General features: G+C 41.9%; 1 protein-coding gene across 5 annotated transcripts; it reads left to right on the top strand.

The window, feature by feature from the left end:
• LOC306853567 (uncharacterized protein) lies at positions 1 to 11,926 on the top strand. 5 transcript variants are annotated; one of them, XM_079391071.1, is made up of 7 exons: positions 1 to 345; positions 1,305 to 2,107; positions 2,809 to 2,939; positions 3,207 to 3,352; positions 3,441 to 3,595; positions 10,981 to 11,066; positions 11,150 to 11,834. In XM_079391071.1, the coding sequence occupies exons 1-7, from the start codon at positions 220 to 222 to the stop codon at positions 11,230 to 11,232; spliced, it is 1,530 nt and encodes a 509-aa protein (XP_079247197.1). In that variant the 5' UTR covers positions 1 to 219; the 3' UTR covers positions 11,233 to 11,834. The 5 variants fall into 5 exon arrangements, with proteins under 5 accessions (XP_079247197.1, XP_079247196.1, XP_079247199.1 ...); XM_079391070.1 differs by having other exon boundaries at positions 4 to 345; positions 3,207 to 3,358; positions 11,150 to 11,926; XM_079391073.1 differs by having other exon boundaries at positions 28 to 345; positions 3,207 to 3,343.

Consider the following 11,926-nt stretch of genomic DNA (forward strand, 5'->3'; position numbering starts at 1 on the left):
GTCAGACGGAGCGACGTAAACTATGACGCATTATGGATGGCCAAGCGACGAAATCAACGGCGTTTTGGATTGCATCAATAAACGCGTGATATCTCACGGTTCTGCCATGAGAACGCCGTAATTTACGGCGTCTGTACTACAAAACGCCGTAATGTACGGCGGTTTTTCGACTAGAACGCCGTAAAAAAAGGCGCTTTCTGGACACCAGGCGCCTGGTTAATGGCGAATTATGACCTATTCGGCGTTCCATACTACACCACTGACAGCACGAGGTGTCTTTTACTCCTGCAGCACATCTCGAACAAGCCTCTTCAGTCCAGAGAAACGAGGAAACTCACCGAGAAGGTAAATAGTTGAACAATTTAAAGTAGATGTTTGTATATTAATATGCTAGTTTGCTAGTTAACTCTTTATAGTAAATCATGTCCAGTCGTTGCAATATTTGACTGCTAATCGGCTCATAATGTCGTTTACACTGAGCAATGTGGATAGTTTATTTATTGATTTAGATGTTGATGATATGCATTTAAGTATTGGTTTATATCAGCGTCGGAACTTGTTTTTTAAACGCTTCTGTCCAGCACATTTTCAGCAAGTCTCATTGTACCAAAGCAAAGGTAATTAAAAATGACTGCTTCACAACCCTGCTGGAGACAAAAATAAATCAAATTGAAACCATCACAGAATTTGTAATGTTTTAGTGGTTTCACTGGAAACTGTAATGTTCCTGTGGGTCTCTGCTGGTAATTTGTCACCTTTATTGGTGGCTTGTTTAAACCATTCAATCTTAATGGAATATGTCCCAAAACACACTACAGGAAATATTTTTTAATGGTTAGGCTAATCGTTGATGGTTTGTAATGTTTGTAATGGTATTTGTAGAAGAAGCCACTAGAATTTCTGTGATTGTTTCTGGGTGTTTTTTTGTTTTTTTCCCAGCATTAAAAACCTTAAGAACTTTGAGATGAAGACATTCTCTTGTTTTTAACTTGCAAAACATGCAACACAGAGATTAAACAGATTTTGACTTCATGTTAGCATCACAATCAGCTGCACTTGCTTTTGAGAAAATGAGTTTGTGTTTTTGTTCCTACATTTAACATCTGGAGTGTCTCATTTATTCATAGCCCTGGCTCATTTCTGGCACTGGTCCATGGTATACAATATGTTTAATTGACGATTAAATAATTGCTTAAATGATAAAAGGAGCATTAAACATCCAACAAATCAAGTACTTTTATCTGAAATGAGTGTAAATACCTGCAGCAGCTCTGTCATGACACATGTTGAATGTTTTTGATCAGAACAGCCTGAAGTGTTTACAGAAGATCATCATGAATCAGAGAAAACCTGCGAGAGGCCGTCAAAATCAGCTCTTCAACCCAAATCACATTCATCCAAATCCAAAACACGTATTTCAGCTAAATGTTGGGAATGACCAAATTCATCATCAGAAGTTGTCAAGCTCTGAACTCATTCACTTTCTGAAAACAAGCAGAAATCTAGCGTCTGAACTCCTGTCATCAGCTGATGAGGTCAAATACAGGCCAAACATCGCCGAGTCTTCATTTGGTCTGATTCAGCAACAAAACATCAGTGCAGCAGCGTCTGTGGATCAGAGAGCCGTGGCTTTGACCGCTGCTGAGGAGAACAGGGAGAAGAAGAGCTTTTCTAAGGAGAACGTTTCTGAACCCATGTTTGCAGAGAAAGAAAGCAGCGCTGATGTTTCCTACCACTGGATGATTGCCACAAACACTGAATTGTGGGACATTGGGGATATTTTCTCAGATACTGATCAGTGCTTGCCAGAGCCGTTCCCAAATGAAATGACAGATTTTAATTTCCAAGATGACTGTAAAGTTCCTGATCTCTGGAGCCGAAGCGTGTGTCCCTCAGCAGAAGAATCGTGGCGTCTTAAGGACGGTCAAAGCCCCGACACACTGACTGACCACACTGAAGATGACCACGCTGAACATGTCCCAATCCCAGAGTTTCAGAGCCGCAGATTTGAGGAGATGCCAGTTGTTATCAGCCACATTATTAACCCCAACAAGTTCTTCATCCAACACAAGGACACAAATCTCTGTGAACTCTCTGAAATCATGCTGTAAGTAGTGAAAGGAGTAGTTCACCCAAAAACAAAATTTGCTCAAAATGTGCTCAACTTAAGGCCTTCCAAGATTAGGAGGAGTTTGTTTCTTCATCAGGTTTGTAGAAATGTGTCTCTGCATCAGTGTCTCAGCAGTGGATGCTCTGCAGTGAATGGGTGCCGTCAGAATGAGAGTCCAAACAGCTGATAAAAACACCACAATAATCCACAAGCAATCCACATCACTCCAGTCAAAGCTGAATGTTTGCTGCAACTGCAGAAACAAATCCATCAATATGTTTTATCTACAAACCAAAATACAGTCCATAATCCATAACAGTTCCTCCAGTGAAGAAGGCCATCCCCTGTGATCCTCTCACTTCAATCCAGACACATATTTGTTTAGAGCTGTTTTTGGACTGTTTTAGATTGTAAATGATGCTTGATCTGTGCATATTTCTCTGGTTGGACTCTCATTCTGACGGCACCCATTCACTGCAGAGGATCCATTACTGAGCAAGTGATGAAACGACACATTTCTCCAAATCTGATGAAGAAATAAACTCATCTACATCTTTGATGGCTTGATGACGTGTACATTTTCAGCAAATTTACATTTTTAGGTGAAGTAGTGTGACATATAATTATTCTTTATTACTGTGTCTGTGCAGTTCTAGTACCAATGTCTCTCTCTTTCTGTTGTCATTATGATTAATCAGGAGGAATAGCAGCAGATCGTTTGCAGAGATGAATCTCATCCCAGACATTGGAGTTTATGTCATGGTTTGGTTTCTCAAGCAAGAGATGTGGAGCCGCGGGCAGATCATCAGAATCTGTCAGATGAGTCGAGGCGAGATAAAGCTGCTTTAAATCAGCAGTTCACCCAGAAATCAGTCTTTCGTTATCATCATCCTTTCATCATGTCATTTAAGACTTTATTTCATGATTTCATCTGTCAAACACTTTCTTTCCTGATGCTTTTAACAAAGGTGTGAATAAGTTAATGCACAATAACTGAATGCTAATTTTTAGGTGAACTGTTAATTTCTGGTTTTAGCAGTAACTCTGTGTAACAGTTTTCATATCAGTGATGAAATATTGATGATGATTATTTTAGGGCCCAGCACCAGAGGTTGCTCAGACATTAAGGTGGAGGTCAGGAGGATTGACTATGGAGATGTTGTTTGCGTCTCTCTTTGGGATGTTAAGGAACTGTGTGGAGAAGCAGCATCCAAACCTGCTCAAGCGCTGCAGGTCTCTCTGGTGAATGTGGGTGACTCTAGTAATATTACTGAAGGGTTTATTTATTTATTTTAATGCATTAAGCTGTATTTGAACTTGTGTGTTATAGGTGAGGCCAGTGAATGAAGAAACCTGGTCTTTTGAAGCGATCAGCTGGTTCAAGAGTATAGTGCAGAACAAGACTCTTTATGCCAGGCTTTATCCAGAAGAAGGAGACATTCTGGTTGAACTCTTCATGGAAAAGGGAAAGATTGGTGCTATGAGGTAATAGACCCCATTCTCACTTAAATATTGTCCACAAGCATTACAGAAATATCTAAAATGTTCTGTTTGTTGGGTTTTTTTTTTGTTGGTAGCTGATGCATTCTGATCTCATCTTTTCACATTTACAAATTTTTAAGTAAATATTGAAGAGCACGTTGTGAATTAGACTATGTGCTGCCCTCATTTTATAATGGACAAATATAAATGCTACAGTGCATTATTTATAATTAATATTAGTTAATTTAGTTATTGTCAGGTCATAGCAGAGATGACGGGCACACGCTGCATGATTTTAGCCCCGATTTTTACTTGCTGACAAATTTTGTGGAAATTGCAGACAAATGGCTGAAATTGGAAGCAAACTGGTGCTGGTTCAGTCGTGTGTGTGACAGTCGTGTAGTGCGTGTTATCAAAAGCATACCAATGCCTGTGAGATGTTTGGCATGCTAAATATCTGCAGCAGTCGTGACTCAGTCCTGCAGTGTGAAATGCGTACAGACAACATTTATCACAAGCTTCTTAACAGGAAGAAGTCCAGTCTCGTGTGAGCTTGTGTAGTTATGAAATGTTTGTAGACCAGATGGAGCTGTCTGTGATTCTTCCTATTGAGAAGTTGTGTATTGTGTGGCCCGTCAGCGATCTGTGGTGTAGTTTACACACAACAGCAGAGGGATGATCCTCCAGACAGTCATGCAGTGTGAGAAGAGCAGAGATCTGAATCCTGCAGTGTGAATCTGTAATCAGAATGAGCTTTATTGGTCATGTATGTTTACACATACAAGGAGTTTGTTGTAGTGACAGAAGCTCCACAGTGCAACAGAAAGACAGCAACAGGACAGGACACAGGTAATAAAAGAATAACAACAATTAACCAATAGGCAATGTATAAAGCAGCAAAAACACAATATATAATATAGACAACTATGTATGTACAGGTCAAGTATGTGCAAATTAGAAATGAGAAAATAAAGATAAAATAAGTGAGTGTGGTGAATGGATAATGTATTAGTTGTGTGTTCCACATTTATTATTGAGTGTTCATGAGATGGATTGCCTGAGGGAAGAAACTGTTCCTGTGTCTGGTCGTTCTGGTGCTCAGAGCTCTGTAGCGTCGACCAGACAGTAACAGTTCAAAGAGGGAGTGTGCTGGATGTGAGGGGTCCAGAGTGATTTTACCAGCCCTTTTGCTCACTCTGGATGAGTACAGTTCTTGGAGAGTGGGGAGGGTTGTACCAATGATTCGCTCAGCAGTCCGGACTACTCTCTGTAGTCTTCTGAGGTCAGATTTGGTAGCTGAGCTGAACCAGACAGTTATTGAGGTGCAGAGGATGGATTCAATGATGGCGGAGTAGAACTGTTTCAGCAGCTCCTGTGGGAGGTTGAACTTCCTCAGCTGGCGAAGAAAGTACAACCTCTGCTGGGCCTTTCTGACAATGGAGTCTATGTGAATATCCCACTTCAGGTCCTGGGAGATGGTGGTGCCCAGGAATCTGAATGACTCCACTGCAGTCACAGTGCTGTTCATGATGGTGAGTGGGGGGAGAGCAGGGGGGTTTCTCCTAAAGTCCACTATCATCTCCACAGTTTTGAGCGTGTTAAGCTCCAGGTTGTTAAGACCGCACCAGACAGCCAGCTCCTTAACCTCCTGTCTATAAGCAGACTCGTCACCGTCCTGGATGAGGCCAATCAGCTTGACAGAGGGGTCTTTAGATGTGCAGTCGTTGGTGTAGAGGGAGAAGAGCAGTGGGGAGAGTACGCAGCCCTGAGAAGTAGGGATGTCCCGATCCGATATTGATATCGGAAATAGGTCCGATATCAGCCCAAAAAAACTCTATCGGATTATATCGGACTACGTTGAAAATCTCCGATATAAGCAGTCCGTTCCGCTCTAAACTCCGTTACAGCTATTCTATCCAGCAGCCTCCAGAGCCAGCGTGCAAAGCCCACGTGATCACAACACTGCTTGCTAGCGAAGTAGCAAAGAAAAAGAGCGATGTCGGCCGTGTGGCAGTATTGTTCATTAAAGTCCGAAAAAGACAGTGTGGCTCAGTGCAACACTTGTCATGCACAAGTTTCCCATGGTGGAACAGAACCGGGAAAGTTTAATACGTCCAACCTCATCGCGCATTTGAAGCAGCATCACAAAACTCTGCATGAGGACTTTCGCAAGACCACTGAGTTAAGGAAACAATCCTCTAGCAACCTCAAGCAACCAACGCTGCCTGAAACCCTCGCAAAGCGTGACAAATTCCCAAGAGATAGCAAAAAGGCATTAACCTTAACAGAAAAGATATGCCAGTTTATTGTGCTCGATGACCAGCCACTGTCGGTGGTGAGTAATATTGGGTTTAAACGCTTAATTGAACACCTCGAGCCTCGCTATGTTATGCCCAGCCGCCACTACATTGTCGACAAAACCATACCCCAGATGTATAAAGAAGTTAAAGAGTGTATTGCTATGCATCTGGATAAAGCAAGTGCTGTTAGCTTCACCACTGACATCTGGAGCTCAGAAAACTGTCCGCTATCTTTGAGTCTGACTGCGCACTGGATAGACGCTGACTTTACTTTGCAGAGAGCAGTTTTACATGCACGCGAGTTCAGAGGTTCACACACAGCTAACGCCATCACAAACGCCATGGAGGAGATGCTGCGTGACTGGAAAGTCGACAAAAAGAAGGTCCATGTCGTTCTAAGAGATAATGCTGCTAATATGAGAAAGGGATTGGATTAGCTTGGTGTGCCAAGCTTAGGATGTTTTGCGCACAGTCTCCAGCTTGTAGTCCGTGAAGGGCTTTTGTCACAGCGAGCTGTAAGTGATGCACTAGCCAACGGGAGAAAAATAGTGGGCCACTTTAAGCATTCCCCCAAGGCTTACTCGAGCCTTGAAGACCTGCAAATTGAGCTCAAGGTCACACCAAAGCGTCTCCAGCAGGATGTCCAAACACGATGGAACAGTACCAAGTACATGATTGACAGCCTTATTCATCAAAAACGGCCACTACAGGCCTACTCATCTGAAGAAAACAACTCGCTGCTAGCCATTCTAACCGCGAACCAGTGGGCTCTATTGGAGAAGACCTCAAAGGTTTTGGCCCCCTTTGAAGAACTAACAGGTACCGTCAGTGCCACCTCCGCCACCACAGCTGATGTCATCCCCTCAGTCCATGTACTGGTACGGTTTCTCAGTAAAGCAAGTGAAGATGAGCAGGGGGTCCAAACCATGAAAGCCACTCTTCTGGATGCAGTCCACAGACGTTTCAGGGATGTGGAATCTGAGCCCCTCTACGCCGTGGCAACGCTGCTGGATCCACGGTATAAGGACAAGTAAGATAAATTATTCTAAAATGTTACATATATTTTACACAATTTGATCTATGAGAAAAAAACTGATATCAAACACATTACATATATCATACATTCATACCTAAAATTATGTATACCCTTGATCAATCTCAACCAACAGAAACAAGGAAATTTGATTTAAAAAATTCATTTTAAAAAGATGCTGCAAGCGCAGATACCAAAAAAAAAATAATATTGTTTTACAATTAACATATATTGCTATTGTTTATGACCATTGGACTGATGAAGAAATTGTAATGAATAAAAATGACACCCATAGTGATATGAAATTATTAATCTGGTTACACAACCATGGTTTACATTATTATGACTTTTTGTAACTGTTTCTTTTTGCAAGCACAAATGTTTTTGGACTGGGTGTGTAAATCAGTAAAATGTGACATTTTATATTTACACCAGGTACTTCACAAATGTGGAAACCCTTCGACATGCAAAGGCTGCATTAAAGGCTGCAGTGTTGAAAGTAGAGGAAGAGCTGAAGACCACGCCGCCATCTGATGAAACTGTGTCTGAGCTAGTAAAAAAGACTCCACGGATGGAAGGCGCAAGCAGCACCCTTGGCAGCATCTTCGATGAGATACTGGATGAGAGCATCACAGCAACAACTCCTTCTGAGCACATCACCCAAGGGGCAATCTTTGAAATGAAGAGCTACCTCTGCGAGGCTCCTATTGAACGTAAGAACAATCCTTTACATTACTGGAGAGCCAACCAAGTTTGACTCCCCACCTTGGCCGCCACAGCAGCTAAGTTCCTTTGTGCTCCCTGCACAAGTGTTGAGAGCGAAAGGCTCTTTAGCACATCATCAATTATTGTTGAGGAGCATAGGAGCAGACTCACTGCTCAGCATGCAGAAATGCTTATCTTCTTAAAAAAAAATCTCCCCATCATGCTTGGACTGCAGAAAGTTGAGTTGGAGGAGTAGAAGGTGTAGTCATCCTTTTAGTTAGGTATTTGTTTTCTGCCCTGTATTAGAGTTATATTTATTTTGTTTGCACTATTTTTTGTGGATAGTAAATGCAACGATCTCATTCTTTACGGGCAGTGTGTGTGAAATTGAAACTTTGGACACTCAACCTTTAGCAGTTGGTCAATTAACAATATTTTTTTTTTTCTTATGTTCCTGCTCTCAGCTGTTCCTACCATTTGCTGACGGTAAAAAATAAATAACTGAAGTGACCTTTAATTAGTATTTTGCACTTTAAAAAATATATTTTTGTTTATTCAATTAAGATATTTTTCAGGGTCTTAATATTTATTCTTTATTTTTTATATATTCTTATGTAAAAGGTTCACATTTATGCAACCAATAGTTAATAAATTGATCGTTTTTTTCCATACTTACTGTTGCTGACTTTTGTTCTCAGTTTGATCTAGCCGTTCATACATTCCACACAACGAAATAGGTAGAAGTATTCATGATTTGTGCTGATTATTGTATCGGATTTGTATCGGTATCGGTTAGTACTGAAGGCTGCAATATCGGTATCGTATCGGAAGTCAAAACGTTGTATCGAGACATCCCTACTGAGGAGCTCCAGTGCTGATGGTTCGAGTGCTGGATGTGAATTTACCAAGCTTTACTAACTGCTGTCTGTCTGTCAGGAAGCTGTTGATCCACTGGCAGACGGAGGTGGGGACGGAGAGCTGGGTTAGTTTATTCTGAAGGGTTTCCGGGATAATGGTGTTAAAAGAGGAGCTGAAGTCCACAAACAGGATCCTCACATAAGTCCCTGGTCTGTCCAGATGCTGCAGGATGAAGTGCAGTCCCATGTCGACTGCATCATCCACAGACCTGTTTGCTCTGTAGGCAAACTGCAGGGGGTCCAGTGATGTCCTTCAGATAAGCCAAAACCAGTCTCTCAAGTGATTTCATGGCTACAGACGTTAGGGTCACAGGTCTGTAGTCATTAAGTCCAGTAATTTGGGGTTTCTTTGGGACGGGGATGATGGTGGAGCGTTTGAAGCATGAGGGGACTTCACACAGCTCCAGTGATCTGTTGAAGATCTGTGTGAAGATGGGGGCCAGCTGATCAGCACAGGTTTTTAGACAGGCTGGTGACACACCATCTGGGCCTGGTGCTTTCCTTCTTTTGTTTTTCCTGAAGACCTGGCACACATCATCTTCGCTGATCTGAATTGTAGGTGTGGGGGAGAGGAGGGTTGCTGGAGGTGTGAATGGTTGTGTGGAGAGGTGTTCAGGGCGGGTCCACACCCTGGTGTGATCTGGTGATCTTTCAAACAACAAAAGAACTCGTTTAAGTCATCTGCCAGGTGTTGATTCTCCAGAGTGCTGGGGGGTGGTGTTTTGTAGCTGGTGATGTCCTTCATTCCTATCCACACTGAAGCAGGATCACTGGAAGATAATTTGTTCCTGAGCTTGTCAGAATAATTCCTCATTGCCACTCTGATCTCCTTTTCCAGTGTGTATTTGGCCTGTTTGTAAAAGACTTTATCCCCTTTTCTGTGAGCATCTTCTTTGGCCTGACGGAGCTGTCTGAGTTTTGCAGTGAACCATGGTTTGTCATTGTTGTAGAATAGATGAGTCCTGGTAGGAATGCACATATCCTCACAGAAACTGATATAAGATGTTACAGTCTCTGTGAGCTCATCCAGATCGGTGTCAGCGGCTTCAAAAACAGTCCAATCAGTGAGAGAGAAACAGGCTTGTAGATCCCGCTCTGTTTCGTTAGTCCATCTTTTAACAGATCTTAATACAGGCTTTGCAGACTTAAGTTTCTGCCTGTAGGATGGAATAAGATGAACCAAACAGTGATCAGAGAGTCCTAAAGCTGCTCGTGGAACCGAGTGATATGCGTCCTTTATTGTTGTGTAACAGTGATCCAATATATTACTGTCTCTGGTGGGGCATGTGATGTGCTGTCTGTATTTTGGCAGTTCGCGGGAGAGATTTGCTTTATTAAAGTCCCCGAGAATGATTAAAACAGAGTCCGGGTGTTGTTGTTCACTCTCTGTGATCAGATCAGCGAGTTTCTGTAAAGCTGTGCTCACGTGCGCTTGCGGTGGAATGTAAACACTCACGAGAATGAGCGAGCAGAACTCCCGCGGCGAATAGAACGGCTTGCAGTTAATGAAGAGCGTTTCTAGATCTGAGCAGCACATCTTCTTTAACACAGTTACATCTGTACACCACCTCTCATTGACGTAAAAGCACGTCCCGCTGCCGTGCGATTTCCCCGTTGATTCTGCGTCGCAATCTGCTCTGATCAGCTGGTAATTAGGCAGATGTAGCACGCTCTGTCCGGTATGTCGCCATTCAGCCAGGTTTCCGTGAAACACAGGGCAGCAGAGTTAGAAAAGTCCTTGTTTGTCCGGGAGAGCAGAAGGAGTTCATCCATTTGTTGGGTAGAGAGCGGAGATTCGCCAGATGGATGCTAGGCAACGCCGTTCTAAATCCGCGCTGGCTCTCTTCCCCCGCCGGCGCCTCCTGTAGCGTTTGACCAGAGCTATGGCTCCGCCAACTACAATGTTCAGCAAAACGTCAGAAAAATCAAAATCCGGTAAAAGATTTTGTGGTGTGTTCTGCCGAATGTTCAGCAGGTCATCCCTGGTAAAACTGATCGTATTTGAAAAACAGGAAAAACAAACAAAAACAATACAAACACTGAAGAGCAACACACAATAGCTGCCATCAACGGCGCCATTTTTCTTAAAGTACAACATTACTACATCTGTAATGTTGTAATGATGAACTCTTCATAGAAAAGGGAAAGATTGGTGCTCTGAGGTAATGCTTGTTCGTGTGTATGACAGCCGTGTAGTGTGTATGTGTTATTAAAGACACACCAATGCCTGTGAGATGTTTGACATGCTAAATATCTGCAGCAGTCCTGACTCTGTAATGTTGTAATGATGCTCTGCTCACTGGTCTGTATCAAGCGAGGCTTTTCTCTTTAGATTTGACTGTGAGGTGTGTTTGCCTGATTTCACATTCAGTCTCAGCAGTTTATAATCAATAATAATTTCTAATATCTGTGCTTTGTGTTTGATTCTCTCAGGAGAGGAGACTCTCTGTCTGTGAGACTTGCTCAGAATAGATTTGCCGTTCATGAATGTAACAAACCCAGGGGCCTGAAGAGAAGAAGTGAGTGACCAGCATCATATGACAGGTAGATAACACAATGGAGAGTAATTGCTTATAGTAAGATGTATGATGTGGTTTCTCAGGTGACGTCCCAGAACAAACCAGACAGCAGTCGTTACAGTGGGAGAAGTATCTGATCTCCTGTTACAGTCACAACAGGAGATAATGTTCACAGCGATCAGCAAACATGCTTTTGTCTTTCATCATTACTGTACAACCTTATACATGCTTCACAATATATACTGTAACTATGCATATTTCATAGTCTCTGTTTGTTTTGTTTTTTGCATAGTTTGTGAACACTGTACATTTTTACTAGAGTTTGTATTACAGAAAATATTTGGTGATGTTCATCACTGTAGAATGTGTTCTTTTTCGTTTAGATAACGCATAATTAAAAATAACCAGGAATTGTAAAATAGAAGCATGTCTTATTTCTAAAAATATTAGAGTTCACTTTGCGTGTTCTGTTGTTCCTTTGGGAAAAATACTGAAATATGTACTGTTCTTTATTTGTTTGTTAACAATGGCTGGGCAAACTTTACTGTAATTTTACTCTGGAGCACATTAACACTTTTAAAGCGTTTGACTTGAACGTGTAAATATGCACTTGAAGTGCTGCCTAAGAGACACTGTTCATGAAGTGCTGAAAAGCCTGTTAATGGCTTCTCTGTTCAGTTCCTGGTTAGAAAACCTGCACATTTGATTTACAACATTTCTTGTCTTATGCAGATCTGCCAATAAATAAGTAACTTTTGTGTGTAATGTAAATATTTTTGTATGTTACTCATAGTAGTCTATACATGTTACACACTGTGTTGAGCTTTGTTGGGGAAGTTATTCATAAATCTAGTTATTAG

Source organism: Barbus barbus, assembly GCF_936440315.1.
Source record: "Barbus barbus genome assembly, chromosome: 33".
NCBI lineage: Eukaryota > Metazoa > Chordata > Actinopteri > Cypriniformes > Cyprinidae > Barbus > Barbus barbus.

Coding starts and splice junctions, on each gene's coding strand:
- LOC306853567 (XM_079391070.1), top strand. CDS start 220: ATGGCGAATTATGACCTATTCGGCGTTCCATACTACACCACTGACAGC. Junction 2,108..2,808: donor GAACTCTCTGAAATCATGCT/GTAAGTAGTGAA, acceptor ATGATTAATCAG/GAGGAATAGCAGCAGATCGT. Junction 3,359..3,440: donor TGCAGGTCTCTCTGGTGAAT/GTGGGTGACTCT, acceptor TGTGTGTTATAG/GTGAGGCCAGTGAATGAAGA.